Here is a 22,452-nt window from a genome sequence, read left to right as displayed (position 1 = left end):
TCAACTATGAGTTCTACACTGGTTACCAACAGACTTCCAGATGCAATTTAAAGTACTTGACAGTCCTAGGAAGATGATAATAATAATTATCATTGGCACCAATGATTGGAGCTCTGAGAATTATTGGCTGGTCTGCTTAATTTGTCCCAAGTATGTTGAAATAAATAATAATAATAATTTAAAAATACACAAGCATTTTTTCCTCCTAAAGAAAAAATCAGGATAGATTTTGCAAAGATCAACTCTCCTAATCTAGATCCATGACTGGAGAATATCTTGCTGACAGTGTAAACTTTGAATTTAAAAAAGTCTTTGATAAAATTCCTTATCAAAGTTTATTAAATAAAATAACATTTTATGGATTGGAATTGGTTTAAAAATTGAAGCCATTTTTATTTTTAAGCCCAAAACTACAATTTTCTATATTTGCCAGTATTATTGAATTGAGAATCACTAGAGGGCACTGTCTTATTTGTTGATACAGAGGGCTTGGCATTATACAGTGAAAATCTAAGCATAATTTTTACTGAAAATGATATTATTCATGTTTCCCACTCAGTTTATTTCAAAATTCTAAATCAGATCTATAACTTTTTCTGATTTTATAATTCACCTTTAAGATTCTGGAAACTATAGACATAGTCTTTTCCTATTTACTATTTATTGAAAATGTGTTCAATGGATTGTGTATACTCCAGCAAATATGCTGGTTTATAGGATTGCTGCTCCATAGCAATCTAGGCCAGTGGTTCCTAACCTTTTGGGCACAAGGGAGAGAGGTTTTCCCTTGGACCAGAGGGGGTGTGGTTTTGTGTTCTACCTGCATTCCATGGATGGGGCTTTACTTATTTTTGGGGCCTAGTTTCTGGAACTCCGTGAACTGGTGCCGGTCCATGGACCAGGGGTTGGGGACCCCTGATATAGAGACAGGTCATATAATTTTGCAGATGGAAAAGTGATATCTCCAAATCATTCCATTTCAAAAATGGAAATTATAAAGATCAATGAGCACCTTCATGACTTAGAAAGTGCATAAAATAGACATGAAAACATTTCCATTTGCAGCTGTTATAAAAAAAGATAAAAAATGTATTTATAATAAAGGAATCCATAACTTACTTGTTCCTTTGGCTTAACATTCATTGAATAGAAAAAACAGGAGTAGAAACAATTATGTCATGAAGACTACATTGTGTAACAACAATTGCCATAAATGTTTTTCAAATGAATCATTTAGGTTGCAATCCTATGCAACACTCAATCCAGGGACATGTCTAATGGAGAAATCAGGATGAGGGTTGTGTTACCAACGAAGACAAATGGTTGCATACTGAAGGAGGATACTATGCTTAATGAACTGGGTGAATAGTTAGTATGGAAGCTGCAAGTCTTTCTGCCTTAGATATGCTTATGCCAATAATTTATAATATCTGCAGCATGCAATTTGGCTATTACAATACACTCTATTATGCTGCTTTTGAAAATGAAAATTGAAACTAGTCCAATATGCAGCACCTTAGTTGCTAATGCGGGTGAGTAAGTTTACCAGTATAGTTTCAATGCTATGGTTGCAATACTGGTTATCAATAGGTTTCCAGGTCAAATTTAAGTGGCAATGTTAACCTGCATTGGCTCTGTATCTTCAGGACTAACTTTTCCACAATCAGTCAAGAAATCAATTTTTCCATCCTGTGCTTTCACCCAGAGAGGAGATGCTGAGGATAATGGGATGAAGGGGATTGGTGGCCTGAAGGCAATCTTCAGCGGCAGCTTCCACATTTGTGGAGCAGCTGACATCCTGGCATTTGTGTGGATCCCAATCTGCTGATCTTGCTCATAGTCATTTAAGACCAAATTATTCTGCAGACAGTGTGGAAAATCATGCTAGTAATAGGATGATTTCTGAAGTTTTGTTAATGTTTTTATTTATGGTATTGGTATGGGTTTTTAAAAACAAATGGGATTAGGCTTTGCTCGTTCTACAATATTTATTCTTTTCATTGTTAACTGCCTACAGTTTCGAAAATAGATAGTGTGCACATTTTGTATGTAGGTATAGTGATACTTAAAATATGTGAACGCTTTTGGATTGTTAGTATTTCTACATAAATATGACTTAAAATGTTATTCTGTACAAGTCCTAAAATTAGATAAGGAGAACCTAATTAAATCAGTGAGTCCAAATGCATAAGTGCACCATACCGTCCCTGTCCTATTGTCCCCATTTATTCGTACCTATTTCCTGTATTCTTACTCATGTTTATACTTATATCTATTATCTTGTAAGTAAGCGATTGACAAATCAAATCAAATCAAATCAAAATAAAAAATAATTATACTTGTTTATTTATTGTTGTGGAAAATTATCTTGGTTTTGCCAGGATGGGATCTGAGCCCAGCCACAATCTCAACTCCAGGATAATGCCTCAGAATCTAGGAGTGCTATCCCAGCCAGCCAAGGAGATTAACATGAGCAGCGGAATATTCAAGAGAACTAAATGTTGTGTTCAAAGCGTATTGCATCTCCACAAATATTTCAGTAGGCCTATCACAACAAAGCTGCAAAAATCCAGACTATTACTAGCTAATAACGAAGAGCTGTGTTGACTTCAGGCTATGGTTGAGTATGCACTGGCCTAGGACACCAAATTTTGAATCATTCTAAAAATGCAAAGTTTATCAGCAGGAGATGGCGCCATCAGTCAATGTGGTCCATGGAACGTATATGGTACCATATATCCATGAGCCAGGTCTAGCAAGAAGATAAATGCTGTAAACCTGCAGTTGTTTAGTGCCATCATGTGGTCATTTGGGTTTTTGCAAACCATATATAACACTGGCATGTGTGATAAAATTGACAGAACAAGAATCATAGAAATAGTATCTAGTAATAAAGGTCTCTAAACAGTGTGGTTTTCATTCATTTTCCTAGTTGCTGTTGCTGTGTATGTCCTCGTAGTGTAATAGGAGATGGGGATGAAGGAAAAAAAAAACTATTTCTATCTTCAATTGACTGAGTATCTAATGCTTACTAGGCATGCGTAACTTGGTTTGATTTGAAAATTATTTTGCATACAATGTAACAGCACAATAGGAAATAGGAAGTGTTCCAGTTATTGAAAATTGCTTTATTACAGAAAAAGCTTTCCAGATACTAACTTTAAAAAAAACTTTTTAAAAAACCTTTGCCTGGGTCTTTTGGGAAATTAAGATATGAGTTAATCTTAATAAGTATGTAAATTTACATGAAATAATGCATCACATTTTACTTTTGGTTTTCTGATCACACTATCCCAAGTAGGTTTCAGCATGCAACCTACTTTAAATCCTGATTGGAGAACAAAGATTGAAGCTTTTTTTTTTTTTTAACCAGACAAGACCTTGGAAATGTTACTAGCACAATGTGATAACTTTGAGAAGCAAGTTTCAGAAAGAATTGTAGGGCCTTTCTCCACTTGCACATAATCATGGCATAAATAATTCACTAGAAACATCTTTTTTCAGCTATGTTCTCATGACATTGTCTTCATATTGGTCACCCATAACTGAGACAGCCTTAGCTGAAATGACATTTTCTCTAGTATCAAGTGCAGCTCCAGTATGTATATATAGAAGACTGTGCCAGCCTTTAACTTGAAGGAAACCAGAGGTTTGCAGTGACTTTAAATATTATCTGCAAGTTTCCCAGCAATGGAGATAGCAAATTTATGCTGGGAGAGCTTTTTCCAACTTAAGAGGAAAGCATTTCAGTTTAGAAAGGCCTTATGGCTGTAAATTATTAGGGTCGTATTAATGACCATTTGATCGCACAATTACATATTTTATTTGATGCTGATGCTGAGTACTATTAAATCATCTATATGAAATCAATGTTTGTGAGAAAGCTATGGAATGTTTTTGGGAAAAACTGGTGTAAGCAGAAATATTGAAAATTACAAGCCCTGTAGGCAGGTATTTCAATCGCAAGTCTAAATATGCTCTTAAAAAGTTTATTTTTGAAAGTTTCTTGTATTTCTTAACACAGTCCTTTGCCTACTAAGAACTCAACTCAGCCGGATCAATGAGATCTTAGTCACAGATCTATTTCGGGCTGCAGGCTAAGCAAAAACATTTTATAACATTATCCTATGTTAAAGGTTAATAATGATGACGCTTCATATACAGGTAGTCCTCAACTTATGACCACAATTGAGCCTAAAATTTATGTTGCTAAGTGAGAAATTTGTTAAATGAGTTTTGCCCCATTTTACAACTTTCCTCGCCAAACTTGTTAAGTGAATCACTGAAGTTCTTAAAACTAGTAACACGTTTGTTAGGCTTCACTTGCTGGAAGGTTGCAAAAGGGGATCACATGACTCTGGGACACTACAACCACCATAAAAGTGAGTCAGTTGTCAAGATCTGAATGTAAATCATGTGACCATGTTGCTGTAACAGTCGTGTCAAAAACTGTCATAAGCCACTTTTCTCAGTGCCAAATGGTCACTAAAAATTGTTGTAAGTCGAGGACTATCTGAACTTTATCAAAAGGAGGGATTGTTTTCCATGGCTGTTTTCCACCCTGAATTGTCCTCCTCCAAGTGGAGAATCTATAAGTCAATTAAGATACTCAGCTTTGCCTCGGAAAACTGATGCTACAATGCATTTTTCAGGGGCCACACACGTTTTTTGAGAAGCCACCAATGGAGCTCGGAAAAGCTTGGAAGAAAACAAGCTTAGGCAGACCGCCGTGGCTTTGAGGGGTGGGGAAAGCGTATCTCCCCCGCCCCGCACAGGCTTCTCCTGCTCGTTCGGGGTTTACCTGCAGCTTCCGCTCCCTTCCAAGGTTCCTCTCACCCTGCTAGAGGGGGAAGCGCAGAGGCGTCCAGCGATAGCTAACTAGGAAGTAGTAGGGGAAGCGGCAGGGTCCGAAAGGGAAACGGCGGGCCGACCACAGGTGCCAAAGCCCTCCAGCTCGCCGCGGCTTGGCCGACCCAATGGCTTCTCCCGCCATCGCTCTGCCCGAAGGTAAAAAACTCGCTATGCCTCTGTCTTCGGCAACGGGCGGCCGCGCCTCAGTGCAGAGGCACGAGAGCGGTGGGCTGCGCACCCTTTGCAGACGGGGACCACGGGCACCGGAAGGAGGGCCGGGCAGAGCAAGGGAGGCGGGACCCTGGAGTGGCCTTTGCAGTGCGGCGGGGGGAGGGGGAGGGGGCTGGGCGGATTCTCTGGGTGGACAATGATCCTCCCAGCGGCTGTGTGGAGATAGCTGCTCTTCGTTGGCGGGATTCTGCCAAAGGCGAGCAGCTCTCTGCCTCTCATATTATTAGTATGACTTAATATTTGCATTGCTACTTTGCTATTTTTGGCAAAGGCAGCGTTCCTCTTAGATGAAAGTCTTTGTCCCCTGACTTGTCCGATTTGAAATTCTGTTCCTCGAAATTACCCCCCGCGTACTATAGTGACAGAGGCACCCGAATTCGGTTTTGAAAGCGTCTCAGTGGTCTTCATATTTTGGGCTTTGTATTGAGAATGACTTTTGAGTTGTTGTTTTTTTAAGTCTTTTTTTGTGTGGAGCGCTTCATATTCTCAAAGTCTGATGAATCATTCACTCAAGTGCTAAATAAATTAAGCCCTGCAGCATCCCTCTGATGTGTAGCAAAATTGTTATAAAAGTTTGCCTTATGTTATAACTTTTGTTAATTCAACTTTATATCCTTCAGCAGGAAAAAAAAAATATACCAGTCTCTGGGAGAATTTTTGATTATAAAAGCTTTAAAGTGGAAAAAAAGAGGATATTATAATTTGCACTTTTTTAGGAGGAGATTCCAATATTTAATCTAGGATAACTGACTCCCTTTTTATAGAACTTGTTGAAAATTGAAATACTGAAATGTGAATGAACAACTTAAATGGTTTCAAGATGTTTTATGCTGATGTTTATATATTCAAATAGTTTAAAAGGTTGATGTAAATTAAAACCATTTGTGAAATAAAAACTAATAAAAATATTTCCTGTTTTTTATTTAATATGGCTTCCAGACTATTGTTTATTGAGCAAAGTTGTTATATTTGAACTGACAGATGATCATCTGTCATGAACCTATGCAAGAACATGCAAGAGCAAGTCATTTTCTTTAGAATTGTTCACTCAATTGGGATAAACCAGAAGCGAATCCCTGTTGTGGGGTTTTGCAGGAAATCGACTTCAGCAATAGAGTGGTCAATGTCTGGAATACTCTACCCGACTCTATAGTCTCTTCCCCAAACCCCAAAAACTTTAACCTTAGACTGTCTACTATTGACCTCACCCCTTTCCTAAGAGGTCTGTAGGGGCGTGCATAAACGCACCATCGTGCCTACCGTCCCTGTCCTATTGTTTCTCTTATTCTTTTATTTTTCTTATATGTACCCTTTTCATGTATTCACAACTATGTATACACTTATACTTATTATCTTGTAAACAATTGGCAAATCAAATAAATAAATAAATAAATAAATAAAATAAACCAGAAGCGAATCCCTGTTGTGGGGTTTGCAGCAAACTGAGTATGTAATTATTAGGCAATTAAAGCACAGATAAATAAATATCTCTAAAATATTGATGACTGTAAACTTAATAACATTTTTTCGGCTTGTTTCCGGCAGATCAAGCAATTAAAGAACCAGTAGAAGACACTGACCCTAGCACTTTATCCTCAGAAAATGTAAGTACTGTCGTTTTGTGAATGTGTTGTAGTGGCTATTTTCCCAGCTAAGTGATTCTACCTAATTGACCTTGACTAAGTTTGAAAAGCTTAAGCAGAGTGGTTAACATTTGGATGAGGGTTACCAGAAAATGCAAGGATTGTGGACTACAATGTGAAGTTGAACAAACATCCTACTAGAAGGCATTGGCAACATTTTTTATGTTGCAAATAAAACTATATAGATATATCCATGAAGCTATTAGAAGCTGAGACTGATTCAAAGGAAACATTACTTCTACTAGGTCATTAATTTACTTATTTTACTTGTTGGTTTCTATTATTGTGCATAGTAGTTCATACTCACAGAAAAGCTCAGTAATTAAAATGTGACAAGATACAGGCTCTGAAATAAGTTTAGCGACACGACTACCCAATCATTTCCTTTGAGATCTTCCCAATAGTTAATTAGTTTGCCACACAAATAGCATCTCTCTACTGCATAAAATGCTGAAGAAGAGAATATTTAGTTACTTCTGAGTTTCAGACTTCTAAAAACTATAGAATTCTGTCTGTTTTTTAATATAATAAGAAAGTGTTGTAATGGGAAGTTAATGCCTGTTTCATCCAGTTACACAGGTCTCTATAAAGTGATGCTGTGCACTCTTCTTTTATTCAATAATCACCTATTTTTTGATGAAACTACTTGAAATGGTAACAACTAGAAAGAAAGCACTATGTGTTAATCTCTGTAATCAAGAAGGAAAATGACTATAACTAATCAATGATTCATACTTAGATAGTTTTGTTGATTCAGAGATGGGCAAATGGGCATTCCCTTTCCATTGGTTTGTGTGGATAAAAAAGAGTTGTAACCAGAAAACTCAATGGTGAGTAATGCAGTTGGAGTCATTATACAACTGCATTATCTAAGATTTGTTTGAGAACCTCTGTAGTGGTTTTATTATTTGTATTTTTATTATAGTGTCATGAATCTTGAATGAAGTTGGTCGTCAAGAATCACTCCCTTTAAAAGTATTTACTTCAAAATCTTATAGGGATGAAAGTGTTAGAAACCATTCAGTGAAAGGATTCTGAGTCAAATTATGGAAGGAAAATTTGGTGTGAGATTGCCATCTTTACCGGCAGACCCATCTCACATTTTTCATAATGTCTGCTAAACTTTCAGATAAGGGACTTGATAAATTTTCATTGGTTCCTTATTCCTACTTGGGACTGGATAAATACTGCATGTGAATTGTTGAATACTTGGCAAGTTCAGTGAACAGCTGGGAGAGACTATTCGACTTGGAAGGTTACAAATTCAGCAGAACAAAGAACTTAATAGGTCAAAATAATTGGTGTTTCAAAATGTATCTAAAATAATTGTATAAAAATATGCTTCTTTTCTACAGATAGAAAAGTATCCTGTCCAAGATACAGAATTACCCAAAGGTAAAAATAGAAAACAATGACTGCAGTTCTTATTTTGTAAAAAAAATATTGTAATATGCAACTGGATTAGATGGGGTCAGTGGTTGGTTTCCAATTTTTTTCCTACCTTTGAGCTGCAGGGCTCAGAGACCAACCTCTGTCGGAATGCTGGTGAACTGGGCTAAAAAACAAGGGAATATTGGAGAGGTAAGGCGGGTGCGGGTGGGCAAGGCCAGTCAGAGGTGGTATTTGTCGGTTCTCCGAACTAGTCAAAATTTCTGTTACTGGTATGCCAGAACCAGTCTGAACCGACTGAATACCATCTCTGGATAGGGCACAATAGTGAATCTTACTGTATGTCATAGACTTCATAATTTTCTAAAACTGACTCCATATATATTTGCTGAAATTCCCAGCTTTTATTAATTCTGAGACCTTCAAAATCTTCTAAGGCCAAGAATCCACCAATTAAGAAAATATCTTATGGTTTTCACTCCATCGTTCATTTTCACCTTAGTAGCTCAATTCCATCACCATAGATATAGTTTGGTCTCATGGTTAAGGCACTAGGCTAGAAACCAGGAGATTGTGAATTCTAGTCCTGCCTTAGATATAAAAGATGGCTGCGTGACCTTGGTCTCTCTCTCTCTCTCAGCCCAACTCACCTCAGAGGGTTGTTATTATGGAGAAAATAGCAGGAGGAAGGAGTATTCTATCCAGGCCCATCTTCCAGTTTTGATACCACTCATGGAGGTGGTGAGCCAAGCTTGTTTGAAGTTCAGTATCAACATTCCATCTCATCTTCTCCCCGCTCAGAACAAGCAACCTTAATCACAGTGCACCTGAACGTAGGCAATTAGTACACTGCATTGATGTTAGAAAACAAATTTCATTTTATTGCAATTATCCATGTCATTAGATATGGGGATTATTCACTCAAAGGATATGGATAATCTAACATTCCATTTGATGCTTGCAGGTGCTTAGGCTCCTAATTTATTTATTTACAAAGATTTTTTAAAAGCCTGGTTCCAGATTACTCTGGATGCTGATTTATCATACCTGTCTTGCCATTTCTATTTTTAATCTGCAAAGGGCACACAGCATTGGTTAATTTCTGTTCCATAGATGTTGTACAGTATAGAGAACTGATGGAAGAAACTACACATTTTATTTAAGCATTCAACTATAAACCCATTTCAGTCCAAGTAAAGAAAAAAAAAACTTGTGGATCCTGAGGGAAAGAAATCCGATATAAAGAATCACACTACCTATTCCAGCAGTCTTTTTTTTAAAAAAAAAAAACAAGTTTTATTTTCAAGACAAACAATACATAAATACACATAAACACAAAACATAAAAGCATAAAAAATCTCTTTTCTGAAAGTTGCTTAGTCCCGGGTTAAAACTCTTGGTACAGACACAAGTTCAATTTCATATTCATTTTACATACCATTTCATATCTTATTAACATTTTCAATTTTCTATATAACTTCTCCTCTTCTTTAAATTTTCTCAATTTTTTTCCTCCTCTCAATTCATATATTATTCTTTATCTGTTCTATTCCAGCCAATCATTTATTTTTCTTCTTTAAAAAAAAGAAGAAATACTTCTCCTGTACACTATATGGAGATGATGCCTTTATCTTTTTCCCTTATATTTATAGTACCTAATATAAAATACATAACATACATTGGGATTCTGTCTGGTACATTCTAAAATTATACTATATTATCAAAAATAATACAAATCTATTCATTAATATTGATATTCATTCATATCTTAGACGTTTAACTCATTACTTTTCAATTAAATCACATACTTTTATGAGAGCCCTATTTTCCATAATTATCCCCCCCCCACATCACATATTATAGCTCAATATTTCATTGAAATGTTCCTCCTTCTTCTACTTCAAATCTCATTTCACAAATTTTTTTGCTAGTATACCATGTTCTAATCATTAATTTTAACAATCATTTATATCTTAAACATTTTATCCATTTCAATTGAATATTATGCCTTTGTGGGAACACTTATGCTTTCCACGATTATTACCCCTACATCACAATCTTGAATCATATTTCATTACAGTACTCTCTTTTTCTTAACAAAAATTTCACTTATTTATGTTAGATATTTTATCACATTTTAAGCTACATATTATTTCTAATTTTCTATAATTACTTCTAAATACAGATATAAAAATGCAATCTTATGTACCTTTCTAGAATCCCATTAACAATAAGATCTATCCATTATCTCTGAAAAACTTTTGCTTCTTAATATCCTGCTCCCCACCATTAGAGCTTCTCATCCCTTCCTTTCTCCCTTGCTTCTTCTTCTCCTTGTCCTCTTTAACCCCTTGTCTCTCCACCTCCCTTTTATTCTGCTTTCCCCCTTTCTGTTGTTTCTTAACATAATGTCCCTTTTTCACCTTATTCTTCTCTTTTTGGGCTGTTTTTTCAGGTTTTAAAGACTTCTTTTCCTTTTTCTCTTGCTTTTTCCCGTCTCCAATCAAAGTCCTTTTTTCATCAAAGATGGCTTCTTCTTCTTTGTCCCCATCATCCTCATTCTGCTTCGCATAAATATAAACCGCCATTTCTAAGTATTGAAAAATAGTGCCAAGTCCATCTTCCCCTCCTTGTTTTTCTCTTTCATATTTTTGATATATAAGTTCCAATCCATCCACAGGTGATGCCATTGTGTAGAGAAAAAGTTTTTCCAAACAACCACCAAACAACCAATTTAATCAGAAATAATTTCCAAAGGTTCCAAAATCACTAAACAATCCAAACAGACTGTTTCTTTTAAATACCTTCTTCTTCTTCACTTTTTCTTTCTGAGTTTAAAGTAATCACAAATCCTTTTCAAATATATTTTTTGGAAGTTTTTAAACTCTTTGCAATTCTAGGCAATCTTCTCCTTATTTTCAAATTTTGCTCTGATTTTTTTTTCCACTCTCCCTTCCCACTCACAGCCAAAAAGATTTTTTTTTCCCGCTGTCACTTTAGGAAGGAGAGTAGAACAAAGAAAAAAAAAAACTTTCCCCTTTAGGGTATTCGCAGCTTGTGGCTCTCACAAGGAACAATATATCCTTAACAGCTTTCAAGGTTCCAAATCACTTTCTCCTGTCTTGTCCCGGTAAAAAGCACCTTTCACTTTCTCCAGCTTTCTCCCTCCTGCACTTGCTTACCCGGCTGCAGCTTTCTTCGTGGCGGCCATTACTGACCGCCGTTCCTCCGCCTCGGGAAAAGGGAGTTTAGCCGGCTGGGGAGGGGGTTTGCGGCAACCCCAAACCCCTTGCCGGATCCCCCCTGTCTTCAGCTGCCTCTACGGGGAAGCTATATCCCCCAGATCCAAATGGACCGGGGGAACCTTGGCGGCGAATGCAGCAGGGATCGCGCGGTTGCAAATCCCTGCCGCCGCCGAAGGCTAGCAAACCGGAAGTTCCCAGCAGCCTTCTTTTTGGCACTACATCCTTTAGGCTTATCTAGCTAACATCATTGTCAATAACCTTTCTGTTCTGTCATTTCCCACAACTATTTTCTTCTGAAATTTATATTCTCTCCAAGAGGCAGGTCAATACTATGAAATACCAAGCCAACAGCAAGACAATTAATGGTTGTCTTTCTTGTACTTAGCTTGCTGAAGTCTGTTAGTCTTTCTCATGAAAAATTTCTCAGAACATTATGAATTGTATTGAAAACCCTCTCTTCGAAGGGTGGGCTTCATCAGTGGACAGATGGATAACAGCAGCAGCAAGATTAAAGTAATTTCAGTCTGTGCTCAAAAGGATCATCCTTAATCCAGGACTTGCTTCTCTCAAAGTCTTTCATATTATACACCTTATATAAGAGATAACTAGGCTGCACAGGTGATAACTGACCAAAATCTAATAAAAGGTGCCAAGATGATAATCAGACAATTTTTGAAAATATTGTTCTTTCTCCTAAGCTCATGATGTTTTATTTGTGATGTTTACTACTGTATACATTTGTCAGTTTAGGAAAACACAACAATCCTATGAATCTCTGTATATGATCATAGGGCATACTGTATATATTATACCACTGAGTTCAACACTCAGCTACAAGTGGGAATAATTCACTTATCCCTCATTTTCTCTGTGTGGTGCTTGGAATTTCAGGAATTCATACTCAAAGGAGCAATTATCGTGTTCCTGACACTACTTCCTTGAGAAGAAAGATAAAGCCTTGGATCTCTACAACCTAAAGTTTTTTATTAGGGCTAAGATGTTTTATAAAGTCACTTTGTGAAAGTTTTACCTCTACTTCTTTGAGGATTAAAATATATTATTTTACATCTCCATCAGATGAATTCTTATACTTTGCAATATTTGGAATTCTCCATTGAATACTATTTTTTGCATCATGAATCTATCCTAAGCGTATGGCAGTACTGGTAGTTATCTGCAAATATCCCACATCCTTGTGATTTAAACTCACTTCATCTTTCAGGGCCATGTATCCCAGACTTTTGTTTTATTTCAGAAGTTGGGCCTTTTGGTGATTTTTTGCAAGTTGTGAATGTAATTTATACATTCATGCAATTGTTTCGCCCTTAGGGATCTAATTAAGGTATTAAGTTTCCAATAATCTTAAATATCCAGCTATTGAAATTGAGGGAATAGATAGGAATACTGATGGCATGCTTTCTGCTCAAAGCAGTTGTCTGCACTTCTGGAGGATTCTGTTCTGAGTCTGTCCACAACAACATTTACTACAGTGTCTACTTTCTCTGACATCCAGCACAGAAGAATTTTTGGGAACCAAGAATTAGCTGGGAGCCAGAGGATTGCACATGGATCACCTGTTTTTTTATTTCATTCTGATACTGAAAGTGTCTACAGGAGGCTAAGAGACCCTATCAAAGCAGGAATCAATATAGTGTGAAGCAGAAGGAATATCATCAGTCACTTCATACAATTGTGGAACTACTTTATGTCCAGACATACAGCACAAAATTTAGTTGTAATATTTTAGATATGGTCCTTGCTAATTCAACCCATCTTACTCTAAAAATATAGATGGTATCCAAAATCAATCAATAAACAACTAAAGAACTGCAAGAGAGAAATCACTTAAGAGAGATAATTATTTTGAAGAAATTTCCATTGTACATATATGAATGTTTATTCTGATAAAGCAGTATTGTCTAAGGTTTTTAAATATTTTGTTTTTGTAACGATTGTCATTGTAACATATTTATTACATGTACTAGAAGGTAGACTTAAGATCATTACTATGGAAAAGAAGATCTAGTTCTGTCTTCTCCAGTGGTATCATGTAGATATGCAGACTGTATTCAGGAAGTTACAGTCCAATCCTAGAGGTCTACACTAGCTTTCCCTGAACTGGGCATTTCCAGATCTTTGGACTTAAAGCTCTCAAAATTGACACCATAACAGTTTTTAGACATATTGGAGTAAATCCCAACTGTGGCAAGTTTGGGGAAGATTGATCTTTATAAGATTTGTCTCAGCAGCAATTTATTTTTCCTCTTTTTCCTCTTTCCCCTCTTTCTCTTCTCTTTCTGCTATACTTAGACCTGAAATTGCTCTGGATTTAACTATTGTATATGGACACACCCAGGCAATTTAAAAGATCTGGCTTTGTTCTTGTACCTGTTAGTGATAACTAGATATTCAGGAATGAAGCCAGTGAAATGTTACATGACATTTCAGATAAATGTTATCATTAATAATTATTGCAACTCATATAGAAGCCAGTTATAAAATGTAATTGGTTGGTGACTAGTAGGCAAGTGTGACATACTGAATGTTTGGGAGTGGGATATATGGTATTTTATTTCAGGGGAAAGAAGATTAGCACAATGGAGATTAGCAATTTCTTATTTATTCTGTATAAACACAGGGCTTTCATTCATTACATCCTTTCTGGAAGCCAATGGTTGATAATGTGCCCACAGGTTAGTTCCTTCTGTAATCTTAGGTATGTAGAATTTTAGGCAAGTCATCACTGGTTATGCTAAATTTTATGAATGGAACAGTATGCCTGTATTACAGCTTTCTTTCTTGCTCTGATACATTACTTGAATTGGCACTGTAATCTTTCTGAATTACAGAACCTTTTTAGAAATATTTTGATCAAGAGATCCAAACCTGACTAACATTGAAGAATATTTGCCTTGTAGATGAAGAATATCAAACAGAAAAAGTGACTTTGGAAATTTCATCCATTAACATTACAAGCTTAACATCAGATTCTGGCTTGTTACACCAGGTAATTGAAATGTTATTAATGCTATATTTGTCAATATTATTTATTGTTATTTTTCAACATTAAGACTTTTTCAGTATTGTTCCCCAGTTTACTCTAAGTCAGTGCGGAAAGTTTTATTTCAGACTGAAGTACAATATAGAAAGAGGGCAGAAGACACAACGAAAAAAATCCTGAATTTTAGATACTCTTTGCCTTGAGTGAAGGAAAGGCATACTACAATTTGGCACTTTGTTATCTTCAAACCATCTATTTCATGTAGAATCTGCCTGATCTATACTATTAAATAAAGAAAGGATGCCCTGAGTATCCACCCTGAAAGAAAACAGGAGGAGGCTGGGATTCAAGATAGATTTTCTCATAATAAATCCTCCCTCTGAAATGGCTTGCCCCAAAGTTAGGTGTGCACCTATCAAATGATAGATGACAAGAAAACAGTCTTTAAGAGAGAGTTCAGACTTACATGATGGCAACTGCAGGGTTTTTAAAATAGTTTTTAATTGTTTTGTTTATTATTTCTTGATTTTATTGCTGGATTTTCTTATTGTATTGATGATTTGTTCCATATGTTGTAAACTGTCTAGAACAGGAAGAATAGATAAGAGTAGATGATATTTTAGTAAATAAATATCTAGAGAGGGCCCTAATTAAGAACTTAAGAGGTAGGAGATTCACATTACAATGTAGCAAGAAATCCTTGAGGAAATGCAAACCTAAGCATGAAAAGTTTGCACACAAGTTGTCCATGGAAAAAAATTACAGCCCACAAATTTCTTGCAGCATTGGCAACTTATTGACCACATTCATACAACTCCATATGCCACAGGATAATTGAAACAACAATCTGTTGTTAAAACCACAATTGTGTGGGTTCAACATTTTGCCCCAAGCCAAAGGCAATCAACATAGTACAGCTTAGCACTAGAAAGGAACCAAGCTGCTTTGATTCCTAGTTATTTTACTTAACACCTTTTTGGCTGTATTTTGAGCATTGCAAATTCTTATTCTAGCTGCAGCCTCTTCTTTCTTTTCCCTTAAGTAGTGAAATAGATGTGCGGAATCCATATTCTGCCTTTAGGCAATACTGGATTTTCTTACTTTCCCTCACATGTGAGACAAATTTGTAGTTTTGTCTGGTCTTGCAATTTATTAAGAGGCATTTCTTTAACAAAATTGTTAAATGTAATTGCTTTATAGTTAATAATATTTCAATACAATTGTATCTTGGATGGTGTGTACTATCCAAAAACAGACGGTAATTTGATTTTGTTTGTCAAATGGTTTTTTTATCAAACTGAATAAAAATTAAGAAAAATTTGGATGCTTCTGATAAAAATTATAATTCTAAGACAAATAGAAACTTTATTTTTTACAAGTATTGCTTAGTTTAGTTACCTTTGCAATCTGTGCATAGTGAACAAGTTGCAGTGTAGGATTTCCCCCCCTGGAAACATCAGGATTATTGAAATCATCTAATAGTTTCTCTTGTGTGTGCATGAAGTAATACTGTTTAAGTCTTAACACTGAAAATAAAATGAATATATTGCAGTGTTACCTCTGTATTATATTCCTGCTTCTATAACTTGTGTTATTGCCTCTTCTCTATTTTCCTGATACACCCTCTTTAATTCTGCCCCTCTACTTCCATATTTCACACTATAATGTTGCCAGATGAATGATTATCAGATTGACAAATCCTAATTTCCCCAGGAGCCTTGCCAGGTGGGGGCTCACAATGCCCTTTTAACCTCCCTCTCATCAAATTATTCTCTCCTTTCCCCTTCCTGTGTTAACTTTCCCAACTGTATCATCACTACAGTTCTAATTCAATATTATGCTTAAATCTAGATAATCTATACTTTTTATCTATTGAAGTCTCAAGTAAATAAGCTCTTTGCTTTAATTGTATTTTTCACATATTTTAGATTTTGTCAATGGCCATGCTCATTTTGGGTTCTTGTCTCACTCTGTTTTGAGGTAAAGATCTAATCCAGGGCTGTCAAACTCGCTGCCTGTCGGCTGGATGGGTCACACACTGGTCACGCCCACTCCCAGTTTATTGAAGGGGAAAAATGTCACAATATATCACATGATGATGCTGTGACGATGTGAGTTTGACACCCCTGCTCTAATCAGTGGAATTACTTGCCTCCAGAAATTATGGGTACTCCTACACTGGAGGTTTTAAAGAAGAGATGGGACAACCATTTAACTGTAATGGCATAAGGTTTCCTGCCTGAGCAGGGGTTGAATTAGAAGGTCCCTTCAAAATCAGTTATTCCATTATTTTATATGCCATTTAAAGACTGGAGTGGATGGGGACATTTATAATTATTATAATTATTTGTAGACCCGATACGTATATATTATTTTTTGATGTATCTTTCAGCATTCAGCTGCGATGGATTTTTTTTTTAATGTTTAATGTTAGAATCACAAGATATTTTTTTTCTACACAAGGTATTTTTTCTCTGTTGTCAGTATTATATGTTTGTTAATCTGGTTTTTTTTCTTTTTCTGTTTTGTATTTTAACTTTGGTGATAAAAAAGAAAGAAAATTAAAAACACATGCCATTGAAAGACTGATGTGGCCCTCATTTTGACTAACTTGGCAACCTGCTTTGCTTGAACTAAAAGAAGTCACCTAAGGTTAAGCAGTACTGATGAAAATAAAAAGAAAAGAAAAGAAGGAAAAACCATGTATAATATTTCAGGTATAAAGTATGCACTATTTAGCCTAACTGGTACTGCAGAAACATTACGCCTGGTGCAGTTAAACATGGAGTGTAAACGGTTTTAAGTTGAAGGTGTTGGGTTTCTCCCTGCCTCATCTCCAAATTGTGATCAAGCTCAAAAGGCAGATTAGGCATTGTATACATGGTTGTCATGGCCTTGCCACATAAATTATCTATGTGGCTTCTTTGGAATGGATGTACTAATGCAGTTAAGTATAGGTAAGTAAAGGTGTCTGGTTACAGCATATTATATAACTGCATACTTTACCTGTATTTGCATGTACAGTTTATGATCTATTCCAGAGTGCTCTGTGATACTCTCAGGTGAATGACGCTATGCAAAAGCCAACTGTACTTTACTGAAAATATCTCAAGGGAAAAACCCCACCTGCTTTCATCTTTAAAGCTGCAATAAGAGCGGGAGGGAGGGAGGGCGGGTGGCGGGGAGGGAAATCTCTTCATCTAAGCTTGTTGGTTTTTTTGTAATAGCAAAAGCATCTGCTGCAGATTTTTCAAGGCTATCTTACCATGATAAAATCCTTCTGAACTCAGGAATTAAGTTGACTCTCTTTTATGATAATCTTCCTCTATAGAAATACAGTTTCTTCAAAGTATTTAGTTTTTTTTAATGGTTTGACCTTTCCAAAGCTTGAGAGATATTCATGACATGTTTTTCTAGATTCAAGGTGCATAATTTGTTGAATTCAATTCGTATCATGACATTAACGCAAGGCTGTATTTGTTTGTAGCCAGAAGAAGATGATGACACTCAAAGTTGTGCTGGTGATTCACCTACAGGTAACATCCTGCACATTTTCAAAATGTATTTACTGCCTGATTCCAGCTTTTTTTTTTTAATTCTAAGTAGGATGCTTGGAATTATTACTGTAGAAAGAAATAGTCTTTCATTACAATGGTTGACAAGATGGATCCTTTTATCACAACATCTCTGTGCTCTGATGATATAGGGAAATGATTTTAAGAGCAGGCTTGATGATTGCATGATAATGAGGAAATTATCTTGTAAAGTCCATATGCACAAAATTGAGATTGGATGACAATATGAGGAGGAACTCATTCCTTGGAAAATTGCAACCTTAAGAAAGTTTGGTATTATTGTACTTCGTTTCTAGGTGGGTACCCTAGCTTCTTAGAAGGATAGTTGATTAGACTTAGAAGGATAGTTCATGTGCATGAGGCCAAATAGGGCCCCCAAAAGCCATCTGGTCTCTGGAACAGTTCCTGAAGTTGTCATGAAACTGTTCAATATCTAAAATTGAACTGTATTTGCATGCACAGTTTATGGTATACTACTCCAGAGTGTGTTGTGAAACTCTCAGGTGAATTTAGCTATCTAAAAGCCAACTATAGTTTACTAAAAACATCTCAAGGGAAACTGATCTAAAATTTAATGAGACAGAAGATGGCTTTAAAAAAAAAGATTAAGTAATCAGATTAAGTAGATGTAATTCATTTAATTTAGTTCTCATTAAATGAATTTACATATATACTCCACTATTCCCTTTTGGTTAAGCAACATTATGCAAAATACAGCAAAAGAATGCAAAGTAGCAACTAAAGGTAAGAATTGAAAGAGATAACAAAAACAAAAAACTCCTAACTATATGCATTTACATCACCACTATTTTACCTCACCATATTTTTGCATGCTACAATCTTTGCTTTAATGACAGTCTTCAATCACAATTATATATCATGTTGTATCACATCATACATAATTTTTCCTTCTTTAAACTTCTCATTTGTCTGCTTTTGAGGATGTTTTTTCAACTTAGCCCCTGTTTTTTGTCTCTATATAATCAAACCATCTCTGTAGTTTTTTTCATGCTGGTCAATCATTTTTATATACAGTATACATTCATTCAGTTTCCTTTTTTTGTGTGATTCTATTCTTGTTTAACCTATACACTTCTTAAATATCTCATTCCCATTGCATTCAATTTTTGTGTCTTTGCCTTGTTCTCAATTCCATATACAGTCACATATCCTGCTGTGTGAGGAAATTATAGTAGCATCTAGCCAAGTTGGCCCGGATGCAGTTTTCACACATACATGTATCAATTTGCACACTGCTCCATAATCTAATTACAGTATTTTAACATATCTCCAGTTATACCATCTATACCTACAGTCTTACAGTTTTTCAACATTTTCATTGCATTGATGGCTCCTCATTATTTTTCAATTTATATTCAATTTAAATGTATAGCATTCATTTTAACCTACAATATATCAATACAAATCTCTAAAGAAATCATTCCAGCATTCCCTTGCTTCACTTTCATTCCAAGTCATTTCATCATTTTTATTCTTAGTTCCATTCACTCTGCTGCTTATTATCAAAATCCCCTTGCATTTTCTTTGACATCATAACTGTTTCTTGCATTCTTTAACTACATTCTTTGTAATTTCCTTTTTCTTTATGTAATACCTTTCATACTCATTTTTGCATGTCATTTTGTTACATGATTCTTTTTCTTCACAGCTTTTTTACATATTTGATCCAACAAACCTCCTTGTTCATACTTCTATTATAATTCATCTCATAATTTGTCCTGTACAGTATTCTCTAAATTCCTCCATTCATTCATATCAACTTATGGAATGCAGTAATAATTTCTTCTGGATACCTTTTTTCCTACTTTCAGACAGACATACCAGTCTATGTACTGCATGTAGTACATGTAGTTTGCAGTAGTAAAATAAAAATATTTTTATATATAGTTTTCTACCTCCTTGCAAACCTCCATATTCCACTCTCCGAGATCATCTTCATTGAAATCAGTCATATTTTCTCCTTTCCTTAGTTTCACTGGCATACCATATATTTTTTCTTTCTTTCATTGTATCTGTTAAGTCATATTTATGACTGTTTACTTCTCTTATACCGGTATTTCAAATTACAATACAGATAGTCCTTGACTTACAACCGCAAGATTTCTGTTGCTAAAAGAGACATTTGTTAAGTGGGTTTTGCCCCATTTTACAATCTTTCTTTCCACAGTTGTTAAGAGAATCACTGCAGTTGTTAAGTTAGTAACACATTTGTTAAATGAATCCAGTTTCCTCATTGACTTTGCTTGTCAGAAGGTCTCAAAAGGTGATTGCATGACCCCGGGTCCTTCAACCATCATTAATATGAACCAGTTATCAAGCATCTGAATTTTGATCACATGTCCATGGGGTGCTGCAACAGTCGTAAGTGTGAAAAACAGTCATAAGTAACCATTTTTAGTGCTGTTGTAACTTTTAATGGTCATTAAACAAATTGTTGTAAGTCGAGGACTACCTGTACCATGGTCATTGACAGATGAGCTCATGAAAATTGATCTCTACTGCTCATCACTGCTTTGGTTGACTGAAGCTTTAATGTAACGCTTAGTAAAATAGACTACCAGCCTTACCTTTACCCATTGCTCTCAGTGGTACAACTTTCCAAAAGCCAAATATAAAGGACAGCGTGGGCCTACCCTAAGTTGCACAGCTTTGCATTATAAAATAATCTTTGTGCTTTTTCATTTAGGTAGCTTCAGCAAAATAGTTAAAGCACATGTTTTACAGGTACATCATCCAGGGCCCAGCCTCTTAACAGTTTCAGTTTTCAAAACATCTTGTCCAAGAAACATTTCTCTTTGTAATCTTAGAAAGCCAGTCTTATGAGTACTGACAATATTGGTCTCAATATCTTACCCCGGGGGACAGTATTAAAGATATAAAATAAATCATCATGATGTTTCTATGCAGGTGTTTCACATGTCTATCTGCTCTTTGTGTAGTAAAGATCAGTGCCCTCTTTAGTTGGGGAGCACATAGTAACCAATGGTTCAATGCAGATATAATGAGCCAATTTTATAATCAGAATATCATTTCAAATGGGAAACTGTAATTTAAGAAACAAGAAATATTTGCTTCAAATGGATATGCAACAAGAGGAAGGTAGAGAGAGGAAATGGGGAAATGAATTAGTCTAGCTCATCATGAACGAGGCTTATTACATATGAAGCATGTAAAACAGTGGAATAACTCCCTAATATAATTGTAATTCTAGCTTTGAAGAAGTCATGTACAGAAAATGGCTCTTGCTCTCTGTGTACATCTCACCAGCCAACCATCGGTGATCTACTAAATGATGAGGACTTGCTGTATATGATGAGAATCAAATTGGATCCATCGCACCCGACAGTGAAAAACTGGAGAAACTTTGCAAGCAAATGGGGAATGACTTATGATGAGTTGTGTTTTCTGGAACAGAAACAACAGAGTCCCACCTTGGAATTTTTGTTACGGAACAGTGACAGAACTGTGGAGCAGCTGATTGAGCTTTGTAAATTATATCAAAGAGTTGATATTGAAAAAATACTTCAGAAATGGGTGGAGAAGGAATGGCCAAAAAGAGGCCATGGGGCCTATCAGAAAAACATTTAAAGGAGAAAAAATGACAATGTGGAAAACCAAGAATGGGGCTTGGTTGACTTTACTTCTGGTGTGCATAGGTCTTTTCTTTTCCTAGGGAGAGGACAGCATACTTATTTTTACAGCATAAATTGTACTTACCATTTGTAGTGATAGGGATGACCTTTAATTATGAATCAAGTCAATGTCTTTTACAGATGTCAAAGTCTACAGTACTCAGATTTTTGAAGCAATAAGAGAACAATGAAAATTATCAGCATGCTATATAGGATAGCTGCATAATAATTTACTTCTGTTTAGCAGTCTTTGTCCTGTATTTCTCTCTGACTGGAAATTGTATAGAAATTAAACATAGGAAGGAAAAGGGAGGTCCTCTTCAAGGAATAATCCATGCCTGTACCTGTCCATTTGGTCTTGTTCTACCCTTTTCCAGGTTGCCTTTGTTAATGAACAAACCAGTAGAAGATACTGCAAATCAGAACTAGGATAGTCTCATATGACATCATCTGAAAGGGAGAACTTTATACCCAAAGATATATATGAACAGTACAGAAATAAGCCATGTTTTTAATCATACACTGTAAAAATATAGCATCAGATGTTGGCATTGTTGGGCATCTTTCAGGAAGGCTAATTCTAGATATTTTGGCACCCTAACCAAAGTCATATTGTGGCATCACCTATGATTATATTTCTCTCTTGAATAGCCATGCTGATGCACAGAATGCGCTTTTCTGGATATAACTTTGATAAGTTGATAGTCATTGTTCAGTACCTTCCTATCAGACTTTTCCCTTGCTTTGGTAATATTATTAGTTTCCTGAGGTCTGTAGCTGTAATAATTATTTCTTTTTTGAAACTTGCAATGCCTGATTGGTGTGATGTTCACTACCACTCAACCGACTTTGTGCATAAGTATT

At 35.8% G+C, this 22,452-nt stretch overlaps 1 protein-coding gene across 1 annotated transcript; it reads left to right on the top strand.

The window, feature by feature from the left end:
* Nucleotides 1-4,764: 4,764 nt before the first annotated feature.
* EDARADD (EDAR associated via death domain) lies at nt 4,765-22,229 on the top strand. The gene is made up of 6 exons (XM_026669423.2): nt 4,765-5,007; nt 6,628-6,686; nt 8,081-8,120; nt 14,278-14,366; nt 17,848-17,896; nt 21,168-22,229. The coding sequence occupies exons 1-6, from the start codon at nt 4,977-4,979 to the stop codon at nt 21,542-21,544; spliced, it is 645 nt and encodes a 214-aa protein (XP_026525208.1). The 5' UTR covers nt 4,765-4,976; the 3' UTR covers nt 21,545-22,229.
* The last annotated feature ends 223 nt before the right edge of the window (nt 22,230-22,452 follow it).

The sequence above is a fragment of the Notechis scutatus genome, chromosome 1 (assembly GCF_049901735.1).
Source record: "Notechis scutatus isolate UNSWTSFEM ecotype Mainland chromosome 1, rNotScu1.2, whole genome shotgun sequence".
Taxonomy (NCBI): Eukaryota; Metazoa; Chordata; class Lepidosauria; order Squamata; family Elapidae; genus Notechis; species Notechis scutatus.
The sequence above is the reverse complement of the archived record's forward strand: the minus strand, read 5'-3'. Positions and strand labels throughout refer to the sequence as shown.

Excerpts from the sequence above, each read along its gene's own strand:
- EDARADD (XM_026669423.2), top strand. The coding sequence starts at position 4,977 with ATGGCTTCTCCCGCCATCGCTCTGCCCGAAG. Across the intron at positions 8,121-14,277 it reads AGATACAGAATTACCCAAAG|ATGAAGAATATCAAACAGAA; the intron begins GTAAAAATAGAA and ends TTTGCCTTGTAG. Across the intron at positions 14,367-17,847 it reads ATTCTGGCTTGTTACACCAG|CCAGAAGAAGATGATGACAC; the intron begins GTAATTGAAATG and ends ATTTGTTTGTAG.